The 22,085-nt window shown below is 49.9% G+C and overlaps 7 protein-coding genes across 7 annotated transcripts; 6 read left to right on the top strand and 1 right to left on the bottom strand.

Annotated features, from left to right (window-relative positions):
* Window positions 1–628: 628 nt before the first annotated feature.
* LCP9604111_3341 (uncharacterized protein) lies at window positions 629–3,457 on the top strand (the record flags this gene model as incomplete). Its single annotated transcript, XM_039070919.1, has 6 exons — window positions 629–774; window positions 823–846; window positions 917–943; window positions 997–3,166; window positions 3,217–3,334; window positions 3,387–3,457. The coding sequence occupies 6 exons, from the start codon at window positions 629–631 to the stop codon at window positions 3,455–3,457; spliced, it is 2,556 nt and encodes an 851-aa protein (XP_038930608.1).
* A 1,283-nt stretch (window positions 3,458–4,740) lies between these two features.
* LCP9604111_3342 (dolichyl-phosphate beta-glucosyltransferase) lies at window positions 4,741–6,144 on the top strand (the record flags this gene model as incomplete). Its single annotated transcript, XM_039070920.1, has 3 exons — window positions 4,741–4,854; window positions 4,958–5,731; window positions 5,800–6,144. 3 exons carry the CDS (start codon window positions 4,741–4,743, stop codon window positions 6,142–6,144), a joined length of 1,233 nt encoding a protein of 410 aa, XP_038930609.1.
* Window positions 6,145–7,424: 1,280 nt separating this feature from the next.
* LCP9604111_3343 (uncharacterized protein) lies at window positions 7,425–8,225 on the top strand (the record flags this gene model as incomplete). Its single annotated transcript, XM_039070921.1, has 1 exon — window positions 7,425–8,225. The coding sequence occupies one exon, from the start codon at window positions 7,425–7,427 to the stop codon at window positions 8,223–8,225; it is 801 nt and encodes a 266-aa protein (XP_038930610.1).
* A 773-nt stretch (window positions 8,226–8,998) lies between these two features.
* LCP9604111_3344 (uncharacterized protein) lies at window positions 8,999–10,255 on the top strand (the record flags this gene model as incomplete). The annotated part of the gene is made up of 1 exon (XM_039070922.1): window positions 8,999–10,255. The coding sequence occupies one exon, from the start codon at window positions 8,999–9,001 to the stop codon at window positions 10,253–10,255; it is 1,257 nt and encodes a 418-aa protein (XP_038930611.1).
* Window positions 10,256–11,320: 1,065 nt separating this feature from the next.
* On the top strand, window positions 11,321–12,148 carry LCP9604111_3345 (putative cell wall protein; the record flags this gene model as incomplete). The annotated part of the gene is made up of 1 exon (XM_039070923.1): window positions 11,321–12,148. The coding sequence occupies one exon, from the start codon at window positions 11,321–11,323 to the stop codon at window positions 12,146–12,148; it is 828 nt and encodes a 275-aa protein (XP_038930612.1).
* Window positions 12,149–14,121: 1,973 nt separating this feature from the next.
* On the bottom strand, window positions 14,122–15,275 carry LCP9604111_3346 (ATG3/ATG10 family protein; the record flags this gene model as incomplete). The annotated part of the gene is made up of 2 exons (XM_039070924.1): window positions 14,122–14,662; window positions 14,731–15,275. 2 exons carry the CDS (start codon window positions 15,273–15,275, stop codon window positions 14,122–14,124), a joined length of 1,086 nt encoding a protein of 361 aa, XP_038930613.1.
* A 682-nt stretch (window positions 15,276–15,957) lies between these two features.
* On the top strand, window positions 15,958–22,015 carry LCP9604111_3347 (uncharacterized protein; the record flags this gene model as incomplete). The annotated part of the gene is made up of 6 exons (XM_039070925.1): window positions 15,958–17,993; window positions 18,049–20,231; window positions 20,275–20,332; window positions 20,395–20,711; window positions 20,762–21,816; window positions 21,893–22,015. The coding sequence occupies 6 exons, from the start codon at window positions 15,958–15,960 to the stop codon at window positions 22,013–22,015; spliced, it is 5,772 nt and encodes a 1,923-aa protein (XP_038930614.1).
* Window positions 22,016–22,085: the final 70 nt, after the last annotated feature.

Consider the following 22,085-nt stretch of genomic DNA (forward strand, 5'->3'; position numbering starts at 1 on the left):
GTAATCTATAGTGCTCAATGCGAAAGTACCGGGGTCATCCCAGTGCCCAGGCGGGCAAACCAAAGCTAAACAAAGCTAAACAAAGGCTCTTGGGCTGAAGGCGCCCTGGTCTATGCTCAAGCTTGGTCAAGAACCGGTGTGGTCGCCAAATAGCGGTGACCAGGCAGACAATGTCCTAGCGCTGTAAGGGCACCCCGTGTTCACTCCTAGGCCCGAAGGTTTCCCAAATCGTAAGATGCCGTATCTGACATATTGGGAGACAATAGGGGGGCTGTTGGGCAATGACGGGGTAGACCTGAACTCTACAACTGTTGATTGTAATCAAATGTTTCGAATAAGATATATTTCCTAAGCACTTGCAGATCAATGATATTTGATTCGTACATAAAAAGTGAGGCGGAAGTTATAGATCTGGGATGCTTGGGGCGGCTATTACCTGTCTGCTTCCCCTAACGCGATTAAGAAAGTGACATGGCACCAGGGGAGAGGCTAACTCCTTCAGGGTTATTTGAACGTTCCAATATACAGTTGCATGGAAATCGGCGAAAAGGGATAGAAGCAATAAATTCATTAGGCAACCGGTAGTTCATACCTGGGTATGGTAAAATACGAGAATGATAGGCGCATGATGATCGGCACGCAGGCCGACACCCAGCTGCCCACTACGCCACTACCTTTCGATTTAGCCCGAACAAACTATTTAACCCTCTTCTATGTCTTTGCCCGATCTCCAAGACAATATGTGAGATTTGGGATATCTCTTCTTCTTATCAGGTACGTTGCCCACTCGCAAGGCTCAAACGATCAACTAATTCTCCCTAGTGAAAATGGGCGACAAGCTGTGCCGTAAGGAGGCAAGACTGACGAGACGCAATTTTTACAGCCTGCTGGATGCTAAGACAAGACTCTCAGATAGAGTTGTCCGTAGCGACGTGTCACCTAGGTAGGCATGTTGCGACCCCAGCTTTTGTTGCTTATCCTTAACCGTTTATACAGGCGTTCTAAGAAAAGACTATTGTCGGAAGATTTGATCTCTGAATCGATGTGTACCCATGGCTGCTGCTCGGCCAGCTCGCCGATATCCAGTGCTCGACCAAAGTCGACTGGCGTCCTAGGAGACGATTGCACTGTGGAAACACGTAGTAGTCACGACATGCGAGCTCTCAGGAGCCCCACTTGCCCGTGTGCAGGGCATGTCGGCAAATCTCGTCGTCGGGGCAGCTCCTTGGTCTCTAGAAAGTCTCGGCGGTTATCGGGATCGGCTTCTCAGCGGCTAAAGGCCGGCGTGCCTCACTTCATAAATGAAAACCCCGCAGATTCAAAAATTGAGATCCGTGTGCCCAGGCAAGAAGAGAAATCGCAATTAGCTCAAGGCTTTGCGATAAGTTCATCTCGAAGACCGGCTTCTCAGCAGCTAAAGGCCGGCGTGCCTCACGGTATAAATGACCCCGCAGATCCAAAAATCAAGATCAGTGCGCGGGAAGGCTTTGCGACACGTCCAGATTTGCAAAGATCACATTCAACACCCGTTGCTGTGCGCAGTCAAAATGCCGTTGAAATCAAGAATCCTTCCCAGACCATGCAAAATCAAGCGCAGGCGCAGAAGTCATGGTACACGAAAAATGACGAAATAATGAATCAAAATGTGAAGATGGGAGAGGCAGTCACTCAGGAAGCAAAACCTCATGGAATGTTTCGGCAGCTGGAGACGCACACCATCACCGAGGAGCAACTGATTAACGAAGTGCGGGGGATTTATACCGGCGTTGTCAATGTGGAAAAGAAGTGCATCGAAACCGATAGACAACAGGCGCAATCGAAGGCCAAGCTATCACAGGGACAGTGGCAGACACTCGTCTCGCTACACCGAACACTACTCTACGAACATCATGACTTTTTCCTCGCCTCCCGGCACCCGTCTGCTGGTCCTGTTCTTAAAGAGCTAGCTGAGAAGTACGCGATGCCGGCGCGCATGTGGCGCTATGGCGTGCATTCATTCCTAGAGCTGTTACGCCAGAAACTCCCCGATTCGATGGAGTATATGCTCGACTTCATTTATCTCTCATACTCGATGATAACGCTGCTCCTTGAAAGTGTGCCAGACTTTAGAAAAACCTGGGTCGAGTGCTTGGGTGACTTGGCACGGTACCGCATGGCGGTGGAAGAATTCGACAAGAAGGACCGTGAACTCTGGGCAGGGGTGTCGAGGTATTGGTATAACCAGGACGCAGACGGAAGTCCGGAAAATGGCCGTATTCAGCACCATCTTGCTATTCTAGCTCGCCCGGACATTCTGCAGCAGTTTTTTCACTACACGAAAGCATTGATCAGCGTGCGCGCCTTCCCAAATGCTCTCGATAGCATGATTCAGCTGGTCACTCCTCTTATGAATATGCCAGCTCAAAAAGGGGATTTGATTACCTCGTTCGTGACTACTCACGGTACGCTTTTCATGCAAGCTCCGGTTGAGGAATTCGTTTCTCGGGAGAAGGGTTTTCTTACTATTCTACGCAAGGAAATTAACCGGGTGCGCGGGCAGAAAGGTGTCCTACTCACGTCTTGCAATATCTGCGCAATACTTCAATATGGGAGCAAAAATGGAATGATGGAAAAAGATTTCACATTGAAGTCGCGCAATCCTACGGCAGAAGAACGCCTAACAGCAATGAAGTGGGCATCGGGTGCGAACATACCCGTTCCCGACACATATAGCGACCTATCGTCTCAGCTTGCATTCCGGGCGAGCTCTCTCGCATTTCACACGTTAATTGTGATGCTCGGGCAAGTCGGTGATCCCAACATGTACCCGAGTGTACATATCTCTATGGCATTTGTGTGGTCTCTTACACTCAACCCAGCTGCTATACAACGGCTAGAACCGCTAGTTCCGTGGTCCCTGCTTGCAAATTATCTAAACACCTTATTCGGCTCTGACACGATCATTTCGAAGATCGAAGACGAATCATTCCCGCTTCTTGACGATTCAACTACGCACCAGCTACCAGAGGACTTTTTGATCAGAGGACAGGCATGGAGCCGGCTTTACTACCCAGAAGGGTTCTTCGATGGGGCTCTTACAGAAGATAACAGACCATCAACAGAAGAACCTTCAACAGTCATTCCCAGAAAACACCGATGTCTTTGGCTTGGAGTGCGGATCGCAACTGTTTGTCTCCCTTGTTCCTATCAGCACAGTTAAACTGACCATCATACTAGTTCACCCGCTGGATGACATACGATCAGACGCGACGGTTCACACCCACCCGATTGGCAGAGGAATTTGCGTCAATGGCAGAATCACCGGCTTACGTTTATGGCAATCCTAATACACTAGGTATTGAGCTACCTTCTTCCAATCAAGAAATGCAGGATGTTTGAAAATGCAGCTGGGGACTTCTGTGGGTTCCGTTACGACGTTGCTGCGCGTCCTGACAGATCCGCGCTGGTCAAGCCTTAGAGTTTCTTTTTTTTTCTTGTTCGAAATGGAGTGCTCAAGCCTTCAGATCGTTCTCTCGGTCCTTTCCATACACGAAGCCAGATAGGGACCATTCTCTTGCGTTATTACCAGACAGGAAATTCATGAGTCGCCAGGACTACATATACGACAGATATCAGATCTCGGATTACTTTCTGTCCTGGAAGGCCTGCATCCACCCGGACCTCTCTCCAATGACTGGACCGTCCAAGGATTGTCGCATATATTGCCATATTTATGGAAAGGATCCCTGTCCCGGAATGCTCTTCTATCCGTCTGATTCCATACTACTTGCCAACTCTGGCCAGCATTTCTAGTCGGTTTCCACCGCAGTTGGATTGGTCTTGTTAGAAGCCAAGAGGCCTGCTTCAATCCCTTCTGGACTCGGGTTACTGCGGACTTCTTCTATCCAGAAGGAGCACATTCAGAGCTATTAGGAAGAAGTCATCCCTGACTTCTCGATGCGTTGTTTCAAACTTGCCAGTGGAGCGAAGGATTGCTGCGAGAATAAAAGAGGACTCCGGCACAAGACTAGGGAGGAAAAATGGCAGGAAGAAGGAAAATTGAGATGAGAGAACAAAAATATTTGAATTAAAATTGGAAGCTTTCAGTGTCAATCCCCTTGTCCTTCTCCCCCGTCTCATTACTCACGATGTTTTATGGATTGTGTATAGCAGGGCCGGCAAAGAGTGTTCGGGCACCATGATCATGTTCTCTCCGGGTCAATTTCTTTTGCTACAGACGGTCTTCTAGCTTTGTCCATTGAAGGACATTTACGAGACGCATATCTAGAAAGAAAAGAGCAATGTGATAGAGCAGGAAGCAGCTCTTATGAGCCAATGTCCATTCTACAAGCTGACCGATCTATGCGATTCGCGGTAAACGCGTATAAAGAGGTAAATGAGCTACAATATACGCGAACCGTAACAGAATATGAAAAATAGATCATAATAGAACCTATAATAAGTAAACATTGTAAAAATAGAGCGTCTACGCAGCGTGGCTCCTAGATGTGGATCTATTGGCTTGCGCGTTGAGCTGCTGATAAAAGGACAAGCTGGCGACTATCGACTTACAACATTCCTCCCCTCCCTTCTGCGCCCTCTCTCTTTTCAAATGGCGAGGATCATTCTGCTTTACCTCTATGAATAAACACTTTCTCTCTCCGACCTAAGTGCTTGCCTTCTCCCTTCAGGCATCACTCACCCTCCCTATCCGCACCTCTTCCGTCTCCGCATCTGACGTCCAATTCGTCACTCTCTACAATGGCGGCAGCTTGGGGCGAGGTCTGTCGCCAATGCGTCAATACTGCGGTGGAAATCCCAGTCCAGGTCTTACTCGTCGCTGCCCTAGTTACTTTGCTAGGACTATTTGTCCTGGTGAGTCCACGTTTACCCAACTCCGCTTGTACCAGATCGCGCGGAGACACTCCAGACACGCGCAGCCCAATTGAAAGTTACTGACCAGCTTGCTATCGCATAGTTCTCATTATTTATATTTTTCGTTGCGCCAGTCCCTCGAAAACCTCTCCCAGAAGAAAAGAAGTATAGAACCCTCGCCAAAGATGGATCCGTGACAGACCCCGAACCCCTACCCTGCTGGCTCGAAAGCCAAACCAAAAAGAGCACACCCCACACAATCGCACCGGCCGAGCTATTCATGTCCGTCGTAGTACCAGCCTACAACGAGGAAGACCGGTTAACCGGCATGCTGGAGGAAGCCGTCAACTACCTGGAGCAGATGTACGGGGACACGGCCAGCGCCCTCGCCAGGGCCAGCACCCCAGTTACAATGGAGACGCGCTCAATGCGCAAACGCAAGCCGAACGCGGATACCACCAGCGACGCCGCGGGCCCGGCCTCAGACCGCGGCTGGGAGATCATCCTTGTCTCGGACGGGTCCACAGACCGCACGGAGGAAGTGGCATTCCGGTTCGCGCGCGACCACCAGCTCTCTCTCCACCCCAAGGGACACGCGGGTCCGTGGACGCCGCAGGCTGCGGAGGGCGTTCATATCCCGTCTGGCACGATCCGCGTCGTGACCTTGACGCATAACCGCGGCAAGGGCGGCGCGGTCACGCACGGTATGCGCCATGTCCGGGGGCAGTATGTTGTCTTTGCGGATGCGGATGGGGCGAGCAAATTCGGGGATCTGGGGAAGCTTGTTGGGGCTTGTCGGGATGTGGAGGATGCGAAGGGGCGCGCGGTTGCTGTTGGGTCGCGGGCGCATATGGTTGGGAGTGAGGCTGTGGTTAAGGTATGGGGATTTGATATCTGGGTTGTGGGTTGTGGAAGGCTTGCGATTGATTACTGACTGCTCGATAGCGATCCAAGCTTCGAAACTTCTTGATGCACTCGTTCCATTTGATCCTGTGGCTTATGACGCCTCCTAAAACGGCTACTGTCAAGGATACGCAGTGCGGGTTCAAGCTGTTCTCCCGCAGTGCCCTACCTTACATCGTGCCGTACATGCATTCCGAGGGCTGGATCTTTGATGTCGAGATGCTCATGCTGGCTGAGTTCGCTCGGATCCCTGTGGCCGAGGTTCCTGTCGGGTGGAGGGAGGTTAAGGGTAGCAAATTGAATGTCTTACGAGATAGTATCGGCATGGCTTGGGGTCTGGCTGTTCTGCGGGCAGCTTGGTCACTGGGTGTGTATAGACAGCGATGATCCGGGAACTTCATTATTCCTATTTTCGGACAGTTTTCCATAGCAAATAGATTGCATCTTGAATTTTTGGAGATTGGAGACTCGGCTTTTTGCTTGGCTGTGGATGATCCAATCGACTACTGGTAACTATATTTCTTGGGTTACATACATAGGCTGGGCACTTTTTCCTGCCCAAAGAGCCTGATAGGCCTGGGCTCGCACCATCTTTCCGTATCAGGTTAGTTATGCTATCTCTTAGCAAAGTCTGCTACAGAAAAGGGGCAGTAGAAGTGACTGATGGGATTGGATGGCTGCTGATACCGTTAAGTTGGCCCCTTGCGGATATGTTTTTGATTCAGTCGGCAATGGAGACTTGGACGTCGGCATTAACTAATTTCAAGTTTATTATTGTAGAATGACTATTTGAATGTGCTCCATGGCCTTGGAACAGACGATGAAGCCTTGGGGGAAGATTCGCCAGATATCACTAGGCGGTGACATCTGTACGAAGTATATATGTATAACTTCGGAAGGTACGAACATTCACTGCAACATAGAGAAAAGATAATTAACTTAGTAGAGAATGACACAATGAATGATAGCTTTGCATCATCTTTTCCTATACTCGACCCATACTTGCATGTTGCAGAGATGGGTCCATGGCAATCTACTTCTTACATGTTGCCTAGGAGGACTTGAGGCCTAGAGCAAATCGATTGCACGTGTGTTGGGAAAGTCCTCAACGTTGCTTGGCGTTGTTTCTCCTTGCCTCATATCTAATACAGCTAGTCATAGGTCTAAAGCAAAAAGGAATGTAAGAAAGACAGATGACTTTTCTATACTCCGAATATCGGATCCTAATACCGTCACTAAGGACAACATTGATTGACTCATACAACTAAAGTTCCATGGTTATCATATCAAAATCTGGCAAAGCATACCTGTCCTAGTAAGCTTCCTGCTGTACTCCGTAGCTTGATCGGGATTGTAACATGCGGTGAAGTATACGTGGTGGCTGCGATATCTATAGGCATCGAGATGCCGATCAGATACTCGGCACCTCGTATCATAGGTCGGCATGGTCTGATTCTTTGCATTCTCGGGATGCAAGGCCATCTAGGAGTACTGTGTCCAAAGTACAGACCTCTATTTTTATTCCGCATTGACTTTTTCCGACGAATCGAAAAATTTCTCGCGGTGGCGACGTATACACCCGAGTGGTACCACTGCCTTTTAAATCGGATCAACAGCCGTATTTCGCAAGAAGCTCGACATTCATTCTTTCTTCTAGCTAAGCAGCTATGAGGCCAACTCCGACTCCAACATCGACATCACCATCGCGGCTCCTCCAACTCCCAGCCGAACTCCGGCTCAAGATCTACGAATATGCACTAGACGTACCCAATGATTACCTAGTCAGCAAGCCAATGATCGTGCTCGCCGATCACGGCAACACCTTCACAGCTCGCGGCCAATACCGCGCAATCTCAATGAGTCCTCACTGGGTTGGCGAAGACGGCACCGCGCGCAAGCTATTAGCGGTGAACCGCCAACTCCACGACGAAGCCGAAGACTATCTATACTCAACACACACGCTCTTCCTCCGCAACTCCTTCAATCTCGACCGATTAGCAGAGTTCCTGGACACGCTCAGCGCAACCGCCCGCGCCCGCATCCGCAGCGTCGGCTTCGAGATCTTCTTCTTCGTGCACACGCAGACCGGCGTGCCGAAGCGCACGCTAAAACAATACGAGGCCGCGGGACGGCTTCTATCCGAGAAGCTTCCGATGTGGAATAGCGTGCTGCTTTATCTCGATCCACGCTACTATTATCCGTCTGCGAACGTGGGTGGTCGGGATCTCACGGCCCGGGGGGTATTCGACCTTGCGACGCGCTTTGGCGCTTTGTGCAAAGATGTCAGCTTCTATCCGTTGCCGAATGGCGATCAGCATCTGCTGGATGAGGCGCAGCAGTTTGTTTGGCGCAGTCGGTCGCCGATGAGACAGTCGGATCGGTCTATTAAGGGGTGTTCTGCTTGGTCTTTGGATTTCAAGAAACAAATGGTGCCAAGCCGGCTGCGGCCCACCTCGTCTGTTCTCTGAGGGATTTCCCTCTCCTTTTACAACTTGTGTCTTTGATATCCTTTGTTTTTGCATCTTTTAGCCTGCGTCATGACGTCTGAGCGCTGATTATAATGGCTAATGTGGCACATCTTTGGCGCAAACGGCGTTGGGCGGGCTCCTTTCGACACTCTCCATTCTTCTTTCATTCTTCTTTATACTAATTTGGTCCATGGCAGCTTATAGACGGATCTATTATGTTTGTTGCCCGGTTGTCTGTTATATATTACTTACATAGATGGCTCTAATATACTCTCAACTTAATGTATCATCTTCCGACTCACCCTACATCATCTTATTAATGACATTTCCTATTCCAGCCCCTTTGACGTCATAAAATGTGATCAGATGCTTCCATTCACATTGCTTTTTGGAACTTGGCCAGGTGTTTCCCTTTTGCCCCTTTCCTGTAACTGCATTTCCCCAGAATCTGTGTGGATATTCACGATCTAGTCTAACATCTCCCCCTCTCATATGGGGCCTTCATACCTAAAAGCTACCCAAATCCCAAACCTGCCCAACCAGTGTCCATTCACCGCAGACTTGACATGTGCCGTATCGGGAACCTCGCATGAAATCCCATTAGATGGAGCGTGAACTCATTGACCGCTTTTAGGAACTCGACTGGTCTCGACGTGGAAAGCCGAAGCTCTGCAGGTTGGGCACTGGACTATCCCACGCTACTAGCGTGTTTATCCCTAACAGACCCCTTATCTGCGGATTTGCGCCCACCGAGAGAAACCCACATTTCAGACATGAAGTCGACCAAATTACTAGACGGCCATGGGAGTCTCTACAAAGAAGTGCGCTTCTCTCCGACCGAACCACTACGTCGCACAAAATCCGTTTCAGCCACGTTTCCTCATGTCCCTTCAGGCTACGGCCAAACCGCATTGCAAGACTCGGTGTTGGTGAATTCGTTCGCTATGGAGACGTCCTATATCGACCAATCGCGATCGCTTCTTCACAGCCAACGGGTGAATTTCGAGACGGAGAGAGAATTGTTCGCACAGGAACGACGGTTGTGGGAGAAAGAGCGCGCGCTGCTGCGATCAAAAATCGCCGAGCTGGAGGCGTTCGTGAAGAGTCACGGGAACAGAACAAACCAATTGGGATCGGAAGCCGTCAAACATGTGCTTGCGGGTGGAATACCGCAGTTTAACACAAGTGGCTTCGCAGCGCAGGTGTGGGAGGGGACTAGTCCAGGCACGCGGCCAACAAGGGTGTTCTTCGATCATGAATCGCCAGACCAAAGCTATCTATCGCCAACCTCCGAAAGTGGGGATCCACCATCCCTTGATCGGGCCCTCTCGCCCCGGTCGCGACCAGTAGACGCTTCTGGACCGACTGTGAGTCTGCCGGTGCCGATCGAAAAGCTTGACAGAACCTTGGACGGCATCACGCTCAAGTCCACGGCGCTGCCACCTGCCGTAGTAGCTCGAGTGATCACCCCGCCCTCCCCATCGCCCCTGGGAACCTCCCCTGGAATTGCCCCTACCACCGCTGCAAGGCCTCCTATGGAACATCGAGCTAGTCTCAGACTGAAGCTGTCAGAGCTTGGCCCGCCCAATGAGAACTTGCTCCGCCATGCAGGTCACACCCCGATGGCGATCATCGACGCCGATGATAGTCGGTCCACCCAGCCGGGGTCTCCCCTCGAGGTTGCTCCCGAGCTTGAGGACGCCCCTCTTGCGCCCGTGACAACGGAAGTTCATCAACCCTCCGAAAATAAGGTCTCCTACTTTCCGGATGTGCCAGATGACCCCGGTTTGAAGGGGCCTCTCGGTTTGATTAATGATGAGGAGCATGACTCCAAGTTTTTAGATCAACTGAATCAGAAACTCCTAGTTGAAGCAAAAAATATCCTGGGAAGCTCGGTTGAATCGGCTGATCCTAATGAGTCTGATTCTGAATCTGAGTTCCCTGACCAAGACCAACAGCCTGAAATCAGGTTCAAGCAATCAACTAATTTCGGCACTGCATTCGGGATATCGAACCCGGGTCAAGTCTAAGGACGCACATATTTCCCATCTATGCTTGGATCTTTGTGCTCTGTGTGTGAAGTCCTACTATGTCTATTTTGCATTTCTTCATGTTTTCTATACTTCTTAGCATCATCCGTTTGATGCTGTACTTTTCTTTAGCTTCTTTCTCCCTTCTGGCGAAATACCTTACGAGCTTATGATCTATGCCGATATGTGCAATACAACCCCATTTGTTTCAATTATTTCGGATTTCTTTCAGTCTTCGTTTCTGGGGTTACCTGACTTGACAGGTAACAGGCAACAGCCCTAGCAAGTTGCATTTGGACTCACCTGTGTTGGAGTGCCTTGCGTGTTATTTCTGCACTCAGTCTTAATCCAATATCCTGATTGGCTCCTTGGAAAGTCTCTAGCAGAGAGGGATCTTAGTGTCTCTGTGCCTGATTGGCTATTATCCCTTGCATCCATACAACCTTTCTTCCCCATTCGGCGGCACGTGTTTTCGTACTCCCATAGCAGCCCATCTGCATCCCATACGGGAGGATCCCGCCAATACTGTCTGTCCTAGCTGAGCTAAAATAGCTAAGAGGCTAGAGCTCGTGCATAAGCTTTACGCTGCTCGCTCAGGCACATCTAGTCTCTCGACAGAGCTGTAACTCCTTACTATCGAACCATATTGCTTGGATGCCCCAATTTCCGCTAATTATATGTTTCAGATCCTTTGAGACATGATGTCTCTCACGATCTCTTGTCTTGGTAGCTGCCGTTGACTTTGTGCCTTGCAGATCACCGACCTTGTGGCTTTTCTAAGATTAGGGCCAAGGAAGTTCGTGCCTTGCAGCGATCTTCCATCTGGTCCTGGATAGCCTTGGCTCTCATTACCATACTGTTCAAGTGTACACTTTGTATGGATGCCGAAAAGTACATAAGGATCATTGTTCACGCCTCCTCTTCTGTTCTTCATCAAGCATCACAGTCTCTAAACAGTCATTCCCTCATCTCTCTTTCGCAACTCTCTTTCATCAACTTTCAGTTCTCGCCTTTAATCAACTACTTCCTCTTCCAAACCAACAGCACAAAAATCCTACCGCAACAATGGTCTCCACTACTATCAACTTCTCCGGCCTCATGTGCCTCGTCCTTGCTCTCGGCCCTGCCACCGTCCTCTCTGCTCCCCAGCTGCCCGCTCTCGGAGCTGCCCCATTCCCCGAGATCGTCAACCACGGCCCTGAGACCACCCACCAGGGCCCAGACAACAGCGAGACTTCGGCTGGCAGCGGCGTCAAAGTCGGCATCCCCGGCGGTCCCTCTGTGAACGCCGGTGCCGGATTCCAGGACATCCACCGCGGCCCCTGCGGCCCTGGCTCAGGCGATGACTACAGCGCCGGCGCCGGTGTCAATGTCGGTATCCCCGGCGGTCCTAGCGTCAACGTCGGCAATGGCGTTCACGACCACCAGGGCGGCTACCCTTGCCCTGAGCCTCCCGTTGTCGTCGTCCCTACTACTACTGCTCCTGCCATCGTCGTTGTTCCCACAACCACTACCACTCCTCCCGCCGTTGTCGTTGTGCCCACCACCACTTGGACCACCCCTGCTGTTGTCGTGCCCACCACTACTACCACCACTCCCACCGAGACTGTCACTCCCCCTGCTCAGACCAACCCTCCTACCTGGTCTGACGTCCCCACTATCCTCCCTCCCACCTTCACCACCCCCATCTACGCTCCTCTCACTACCGCTCCGGCTACCTGGGCCCCCTCCGTCTCCATCCCTCTGATCCACCCCGCGGCACCCACCGCATCAACCTCACCTTCCGCTGTGCCTTCCGCACCCGTCGCGCCCGTCTTCAACGCCGGCTCATCTCTGGTCCCCGGATCCGTCCTCGCACTCGCTCTCCCCGTTATCCTGGCTTTCTTCAACTAAGCTCCTGCTTCATCAGACGAACACGATAAAAAATGGCGGAAACGACCCGGATAGATACCATCCATCCATCTGTTAACGATGTGGTTGGTCTATCTAATGATTGATCGGACCTTTGCATGCATTTCTTGTTTTTCGCGGCTGTATTCTTCCTGTTTTTCTTTTCTTTTTATAATTTGTCTTCGTCGGCTGGTGTACTCACCCACGGATTATTTGTATCTTCTGTGCTCGTTTGTGAGGGCCGATCTTTATTACTTACTCTTTTTTGGATCTTGTGTATTACTGCTGCTGATGGTTGTTCACTTTGGGCGTCTGGTAGTGCTTTGCACTATTCGGCGTTCTTATGGTTCGCTGTTACTTGTTAATGCAGCTTTTGATATTGTTATTATCACTTAGAATATATTACTCTGATGATACACTACCGGTTTCCATGTAGTAGTAGATTTCGGATTCTCTAATTTCGCCTGAATATATGCTCGGAAGATTACCTAAATGTAGTGAGTGTCCCGAGACCTCATCAGTCTCCATAAATGGACCACCTGAAAAGCCTGGTAACAAAAACGAGAAAGCTATAATATAAATTGCATTGGACATCGATTAGGCAGCTCTGGACTTTGTAGAGTTTCCGTATAAGTAGAGTAAGCAGCATATGATATCTGAAGATGCTATCAATATGTGAGATATATATCTCATAACTCGAATAGGAGACTCCTGCAGAGCATGACAGATTCAAACCTGAATCTCCCTCTGCATTATATATTTCACATCTACTAGCATCACTTCGAATGCACAATCTTATGGGACTTTGCCTATGAATGTGTCATTCGATTCGTATACATCCCAATGCTTTATAGTGTTTCCAGCTCGGGATACCCTAATGTATCCAAAAATGGGTCGTGAGCTGTGGGCAAAAAACGAGCAGTTGGATAGCCAGGCATTAATTTCAACACATGAGATGTCCTAGGCAATCTATCTGGGTCTTAGCAGTGTAAGCACCGATAAGGTAATCATTTGCCTTGTACCTAGGTGACTAGTGTACGATGACTCGAACCTACGCGTCGTCGGCTACGGAGATTTACACCCCTCATGTATTCCGTGGGACTCGTCAAATGGCAATGAGAGCCACGACTTCAGGAACATCCACGAGAAAGCCCGGTTTGATGTGTGGTGCAGACCCACATGAACCTCATAACAAACATGGTAATGTTATGGTCCCTGTGGTAGGTCAAGCAGCATGTGCTACGGGACCCTCTGCCTGCGCTGTCTCGTGGGGGCTACGGTGAGATGGTGTTCAGAAGGATGGGGAGAGGAGAAGAAGAAGAGAAGAGGAAAAATGGGGGGAGGGGCCCTTTTATACTCCCAGGAACACGTACCTTCCCAAATGGGACACTGACCCTCAAGGTCGCTCTTGCCTTTTTTTACCTCTAGGACAGCCAGAGCCTGGATACATCATTCGTTTTGATGCTCATTGAAGCAGTCTACAAGCCAGGGCATGATTATTGCGATTTTGATTTGATAGAATTGCAAAGAGCTGGAAATATGCCCAAATTTGAGGGTAGTCACAGTCACATTACATACATCTATGGGTGGGATATAATGCATGGATCTCCCTGTTCATCCCGAGCTCAGCCTTTGATTCCCCGTGGTCCTACTTCGGGAATGCTAGGGACTATTATATAATTTCAACACGATATGTCTACTCTGGTATCTTCACAAATTGTAGTAAAATTGCAATGGGAATCCCATCCCAAGCTACCAAACATAATACACAGCAAAAGCAACCCAAGGATGGGGAAAAGGATATTAACCATGCGCCTAGAAGCAGATTAACGCCAAACTCATGTAAGATCATGCATATCGAATTTCGAAAGGGGGCAGGCCGCCAGATCCCAGCCATTATCCAATCCAATTAGCTCAGAAATATAGGTGTGCGTGGGAAAGATCGGATAAGACGAGTCTGGATCAATTCAAAGAAATTATACCCCCATCGTAAAGTCGTGCTCAATGCCCGGCGTCACACTGGCAATGAACTTGAGGAACACAACCAGGTACTGGTCTACACGGATCGCGACCTGTTCTTCCTCGTCATGTTGCAGCATCTCCCACTCATCCCCGCCAGGATGTCCGTTGTTGGAGTCCCCGAGCGACAGGTTGTTGGTCTCATCCACCAAGCCCTCCAGCCCGCCGCCTGCCCGGAGAACGCGGTTCGCTTCCTCGCGCGACTGCGTCTGTTTGAGCTTGTCACGGCGAAGCTTGAGTGCGGCATCGGCACGATCCAAGAGTGTCTTCATCACAGAGGCGTGGCGGCATGGGTGTACACTGGCCATCTTGACGCTGCCCTCGAACCATGGGAAGTCCTCTAGCGTCACGGTCTTGTCTTTGTAGTCGCCGACAATATCCTCCATCATCAGATGTGGCGGAAGCGGTTCGGATGGCGACAAATAGCCGGACAGGTAGAGGCGGGGTGTGCGGTAGAAGTTTGAGTATGTAATGTAAAGGGTGTACGTGCGGAGAGATCTGGAGCGATAACAAGTCACGGTTAGAAAAGAGAAAGGTGATGTTGCAGATAGGAAAATGGCACTCACTGTGTCCCTGAATGATTATCGGTCTCTCGGATGATAGCTTCATCGTCATCGTCATCATCCTCCATATCGGGGATATCATCCTCCTCCTCCTGCTCGCCCAGATTCCCGGATTCATCGACGGTTCGCACGTCGCGGATCCGAGCTTCTTGCTTATCATGATCTGCCCCAGCATCACGCCCACCGCCAGTCCGCAACCATCCATCCTCTCCATTATCCGGTGTGCCTTCGCCGTCACCGCCAGATAGGAAATCCCTCACAATCTCATCCTCGAGTCCTGCATCCCCGGCAAAGTTGTCGTTCAGTCTCCGATGGCATGGTACTCCACGAGTAACCAGAAACTGCTTGCCATCTGGGAGGTAGGAGACTCGTTTTGCCGGACTCGATGCGTCGGCCCATGACCATGTGGGGAACTTGTAGACTAGATAATCTCCGGCGAGAACAAACTCCTCGGGAGTGATTTGGCCGGTGTTACGGAAGGTAGAAGTGCGCGATACCGGGGCCAGGCGGTCCCGCCAAGTTGACAATGTAGAGTGCAGGATATTCATTGTGTTTTACAGGTGAGGGTGAAGAAAGAGATACAGAAGAAGCGGCGGGGGTAAATGATAAGCGGTGGAGCACATGATCCGCCCCGCGTGAGCGTCATTTTGAGCCGATATGGTGGCACGTGATGATATCTGCTTATGTAAGACTATCACTTTCCGGAGGCCCTGTTAACGTGACGAGCGATACAGAGTATATATATCTTCTGATTCATTTCCGTTTCTAGTCACTTGACCTAGCAAACCTTCCATGGGAAATTCGGTCTACGCTAGAATAGGGGTTGCAGAATGTACCTTTCTCCTTTCCACAGGTCTCGGAAATGTAGAAGAAGGTGAATGTAAGCACGAGAATAAGAGGGAGTTGGTAGCGAGATTGAGGCAGGTCTCGTGGATTAAAGGGCCACGATGCGGAGATTGTATGGACATGAGGATAGATCGCCTGGATAGCGGTGCAAGAATCAGTACCTTGTCTGCATACATGAGGTTAAGGCCGGGAACGAGCGTGATTGCTTCGCCATCCGGAAACAAGATACATTATTCTGGGGACGATGCATATCGGCGTTTGCTCTTCGCAAATACAGGCTATTTGCTATACCCCATACCATATAATTAGGTGCCAGCAACTTACTTCTCTAGTAAATTACTGTCCTCTTTTTCCCTACTCACTCAGATTACCTCCTTTACGATCATGGCTGACCGTGGAAACTGGCGATTCCGAGGCGAAGGCCATACCAGCAAGCGAGGCGGGTCGAATAACTTCGGGACCCGTCATCAAAGCGACAAAATCTGCCGGCAATTCCAGCGTGGAAATTGCACTTACGGCTCTACTTGCAAGTTCTCTCACGACCTGACAAGAGCTAGCGGATCTGAACCTAATCCTACGACTGATGATTCGAGCACCCGGAAACGATACTTTGACTGGAAAAAGATCCTGAGAACGAATTCCATCGGTGTCAGATCCCGGGGAGGACAAGAAGAGATCCTTCGACTGTGGGAAGGAGCGGTTGAGATACTTGATAGTGGAAATACAGGGGACCAGCAGCTCCTTGTCAGAGACCTCGTGGATGATGCCCTTGATGGACACGGGTTCATCCTGGCAACTATTGATACCACCGGCCAAGATTGGAGTCGCCGTATTCCTGTCTATGTTGAGCCATTTCTCAAAGTCATTACCCATCCTTCCCTCTTGGATTGTCTCTCCGTTGATTCATTTGTTGGCACCATGTACGCAACCTTCGGCGGCCCGAATGGAGATCGAGCAATCGGGTTTTTGGAAAGCGTTTGTCGTTTCATGATAAACAGCTGTGAGCGAAATGGCAATGATTGGACTCTTGTCACTCCAGAAATGGTGAAGTTGTTGTTGAATTCCCTGTATCAGCTTCTGCGCAGGGTCCGACGGGCACACCTCCATGATGACCTCCCTTCACTTCTCGGGTCATTGGACGAATTGGTCCACAAAATGACCGAAGTATGCTCCAAGGCCGACCTCGAGGCGCTTGAAAACAGAATAGAAGTCATGCGAAATGTGGTCGCAAGCGCACACCGCAGTCTTGTTCCAGCCATAGTACCAGTACCCGAAGAGACCATCCACAGGACCGGGGCTAGGCTAGCTCAATCGACGTTTCCAATGGATATGGAAATCCCTGGTGGCAGACACGACAATGACCTTGCAGAAATCTCGCAGATTCGGATTCTTCCGACACAAGGAGAAATTGTTAGTGACAACTCGGAATATCTACCATCCACCAATTTTTCTCAGCCGCACTTCATCGCGGATCCTATGCTACGATACGTGGACTCCACATTCCGACTTCTGCGCCATGACATCTTCGGTTCTGTCAAAGATGTGCTTCGAGATCTACTGCAACAAGACTGTCCCAACCCCCACCTATCGGACAAGGACACAAGGGCGCATATCTACACGGCATCAAATGTTCAGCATGTCTTCGTTAATGGAAAAAATGAGCTTGAAGCGACAGTATCCTTCTCTGCCCCGCCGCAACTGCGCAAAAAGTCTCCTGCAGAGCAATGCAGATGGTGGAAAGATTCCAACCGACTGGAAGAAGGGAGTCTGGTGTGCTTCTTGACTTCTGAAGGAACCCAACAAAGGTTGCTCTTTCTGGAAGTGACGGCCAAGTGTTCCTCCCAAGAGAAAAACGACAAGGAAAAAAGCACCCTTGTCTCCGATCGATATCCCCCTAGCATCACAGTGAAGCTCGCCGTATGTTTGCAGCAAGAACTGAATCTCCTCAGCCAGATCTACAGCAGGAAAATCACAGGCACCCTGGTCGGCTTCCCCGGCCTCATTCCTGCAACATTTGCCCCGATCCTGAGAAATCTGCAGCGTGTTCAGCGCGAGGGGGAGTTGGCATTCCAAAAATGGATTTTGCCAGGCCGGGACGGGGATGAAAGAGGTATCAATATACCTTCACCTGCATACGCCCGAAAACCGGGATTTGCATTTCCATTCCTTCCAATCACCAAAGATCGAACTCAAGATATCAAACTAGACCCCATTTCCCCAGATTCCCTTGACATCAAAGAGCTGGAAGCTTTGACTGGTCTCGACATTGGCCAGTGTCAGGGACTTGTTGCTGCCCTCACACGAGAATATGCCATGATTCAAGGCCCGCCGGGCACGGGAAAGTCCCATGTTGGGGTCAAGATTGTTCAGGTCCTTCTCGCTATCAAAGCAAGCGCAAATCTGGGTCCAATTATCGTGATGTAAGTATTGTTTTACACAACTTCGACCTATACTATATGGCTAACTTTACTGTAGGTGTTACACCAATCATGCCTTGGACCAATTCTTGAAGCATATTCTTGCTGTCGATATCCAGAAGGTCATACGTATTGGCAGCCGCAGTCAGGCTACCGAGCTCGAAGGCAAGAATCTTCGTGATGTTAGCAGCAACATCAGCAAGACAAGAGTAGAGTCACAGACCCTCGGCAAAACTTACAGTGAGCTGGAGGAATGCATGAAAATCGCCGGATATTCAATGAAACCTCTACATCAGTCTCGAAAGGGCCCAACCTGGAAAGGAATGCAGAACTTTTTGCGCCTCAAGTGGCCCATGATACACAGACAGTTGAATCCGATAGATGAGGAGGGATTCGAAACGATCATTGACGATCCTCTATTAAACTGGCTGGAAGTCAAATTGATGAATTGCTCGAAAACCGAGGATCTGAATGAGGCTGCTGATGAGCTCTTCGAGAACCTGACACGAATTGCCGAGCGAAATATCTATGATCTCTCAAAGTCAGAGCGCCAAATTCTTGCAATGAGCTGGTTTGAGCAATGGTGTGAAAACGAGAGTACTTCACTATTCGAAGCAGTCAAGAGCGCTGAGGATTTGCGTGGAGAAATACACGCCGTCCACGAAGAAATCAACCGAAGAGCCCTGATTCAAGCCGATGTTGTAGGTATCACGACAACATCCCTCGCGCGAAACATCGACACATTACGCCGCATAGGTGCAAAAGTCATCATTTGTGAGGAGGCAGCCGAGGTGATGGAGGCCCATATCATCTCCTCCCTCATGCCGGGCGTGGAACACTTTATCCAGATTGGCGATCATCGACAGCTACGGCCTCAAATTCAAAACTACTCGCTTAGCCTTGAGTCATCATCAGGAAAAGCCTGGCAGTTGGACCGCAGCCAATTTGAGAGGCGTGCCGTCGGCGAGCCAGGCCTGAATCCTGCGCCTGTTGCACGACTCAATATACAGCGAAGAATGAGACCCGAGATTTCGCAGCTCATTAGAAGAGTCTATCCAAAGCTGCAAGATCACGAGAGCGTGATAAATCTACCTAACGTCGTTGGAATGTGTGAGAACGTCTTCTGGTTAGATCATCAACACGATGAAGACACACGAGGAGACAGTATTCGTGTGAAGTCGCACAGCAATCAGTGGGAGGTTGACATAGCGACCGCTCTTGTGCGCCATCTTGTCCGACAGGGAGAGTACAGCAGCAAGGATATTGCATTGCTGACTCCCTATACTGGTCAACTGCGAAAGCTTAGGGCATCGCTCAGCAAAGATTTCGAGATCTGTCTCAGCGAGCGGGATTTGGAGACCTTAGTAGCCGAAGGGCTCGGAGTGGATACAGATGAGTCTCCCCAAGCAGGATCTCACAAAATCATCGAGAGGAAAACGCTTCTTCAGACGCTCCGCCTTGCTACCGTTGATAACTTCCAAGGCGAAGAGGCAAAGGTGATCGTCGTCTCCCTAGTTCAGAGCAACATGAAATGCCAAGTTGGCTTTCTACGTACCGAGAACCGTATCAATGTGCTTCTCAGTCGAGCACAGCACGGGATGTACCTGATCGGAAATTCTGAGACCTACCTCAATGTCCCGATGTGGGCTGAAGTTCACGCTCAGCTCGCGCAAACGAACGCAGTCGGCACGGAACTAGCCCTATGCTGCCCCCGCCACCCAGAAGTACCTATCCTCTGTTCTGAGCCTCAAGAATTTGAGAGAAAGAGCCCTGAAGGTGGGTGTAATCTTCCATGTACCCGTCGTCTGGAGCCATGTGGCCACCAATGCCAGGCAAAATGCCATTCATCTTTTATGCACAACGGTTTTGCATGCTGCAAGCCTTGTCCTCGAATTCGAGAGACCTGTGACCATGTATGCCCTAAGCTCTGTGGTATAAAGTGTGGTCCCTGTATGGTCAAAATTCCCGATATGATGCTTCCTTGTGGCCATGCCCAGACGCTCATGTGCCACCAGATGCGCAACTTGGAATCCATTAAGTGCTATGTCAAAACCGAAAAGACTGTTAATAAGTGTGGCCATGTTCTCCGACTCGCCTGCTTTGTTGATGTCACGTCCGAGATTTTCAGATGCACTGAGCCATGCACCAAGATCCTGGGATGTGGTCACAACTGTGGAGGTGTCTGTGGGGGGTGCTTAGAGAGAGGCGAAAACGGCGAAGTGTCGTTTGATCATCCAAAATGTATGAAAAAATGCGATCGGCCACATGGCGTCTGCAATCACAGATGCCTCAAGGTATGCCATATTGGTGAAAAGTGTGGGAATTGTGAAGCCAAGTGCGAGGTGAGACTAGATTTCTGCTTATGTAGCCGACTATTCGTGTATCATGCTAACACCAAAAAAAGGTTCGGTGCTCACACTCAGCCTGTGACTCCCCCTGCGGAAAGGCATGTGCACCGTGCATCGAGAGATGCACTTGGGTCTGTCCTCATCAAGGATCCTGTTCAATGCCTTGTGCAGCACCATGCGATCGACTTCCGTGTGATGAGCGCTGCACCGAAATTCTCGACTGCGGTCATCAGTGCCCGAGCCTTTGCGGAGAGGACTGCCCAAGTGGTCTATGCCAAGAATGCGGCGACAAGCCAGACGCGCGTGTTGATTTTCTTGAATGGAAATCTTATTCTGAAATCAACCTCGATGAGACTCCAATTGTCGTGCTCGGGTGCGGTCATTTCTTTACCAGTGAGTCGGTCGATGGTGTAGTCGGCCTAGATGATGTCTACACAAGAGATGGATCTGGCAAGTTCGACGGCCTCTGGGATATCTCTGCTGCTCTTGCTAGCACCATACCATCGTGTCCTGATTGCAAACAGCCCATTCGTCAGTTCGTAACAAAGCGATACAATCGTGTCATCAATCGAGCTGCTATGGACGAAACATGCAAGCGGTTCTTGACCAAAGGACGCATGGACCTTGAAGCCCTTGATTCTCGTTTGAATTCCCTCGCAGACGCGCTTGTTGCTAAAGATGCGAAGGTGAGCCCGAGCTGCCTTACCAAAGGACAGATCGGCGCAAGATATTATGCCTTTTACAAAGTTGCAAAGGAAGCTGTGGTCCTCAGTAAAACGATGGATACAGAGCATCAACCGACGAAGCTGCTCAAGGATGCTATTGCTTTGGGCCAGAAATCAGAAGACGAATCTGTCTCTATTTCCAGTCAACTTGAAAGACTGAGAATATCCACACCAACACCTGACAACCAGATAACTCTTGGGGCACGATTAATCTCTATCAATGCCCGAGAATTCGTTCTTCACGATATGTCCAGACTTTTGAATTCGAAGGCAAAGATTGAGGAGGCATTTTTGATTGTTCAGCTCAACCAGATCACCATACCGTTTCTGAAGGACTGCCAGAACTTGATCATTCAAGCCAAGGGCGCGAGCCTCTTCCGTATTGTCATCACGGCAACCCTCGCATTTGCTAAGATATCCGAACTGTTCGGATGGTGCCGTCGCACTCACCCAGTACCCGGAAAGGAAAAACCCGATGAAAAAGTACGGGAGGGCACCGGGTTAGAATCTCATGAGAACCGCAGGAATACGGCACGTGAGTTCCTTGCCGATGCTTTGCATCTATGCGATCAGTTGGGTAATTGTGAGGAGCTTCGAGAGAAAGTCCTGGAGATGATTCGCCTATTCGAAGGCGCTCAATACGAAGAGGTCACGCCAGAGGAACTTGCATCCATCAAGATTGCCATGGTTGGCGGGCGAGGAGGCCTGGCGACGAACTCTGGGCACTGGTACAATTGTATCAACGGACATCCTGTGAGTTTGATTTGCCAAATATTCAACGTCTTCCTTCTATTGAGATATCAAGCTAACATTTTCTGTTTTTCTTAAGTTTGCCATCGGCGAATGTGGTATGCCGATGGAGCTAGCGAAATGTCCTGAATGTGGAGCGCCGATTGGAGGACAACATCACCAAGCTGTTGACGGTGTTTCTCGAGCGGAGCAGATGGAGTAGGATGGAAGCATCTATGTCGTTCAGTTATGATCAGCAATTTATCTAGCTATCTTGTCAGCTGAGTTCTGAA

The sequence above is a fragment of the Penicillium roqueforti genome (genome assembly GCF_015533775.1).
Source record: "Penicillium roqueforti strain LCP96 04111 chromosome Unknown scaffold_05, whole genome shotgun sequence".
In the NCBI taxonomy this organism is placed as follows: Eukaryota; Fungi; Ascomycota; class Eurotiomycetes; order Eurotiales; family Aspergillaceae; genus Penicillium; species Penicillium roqueforti.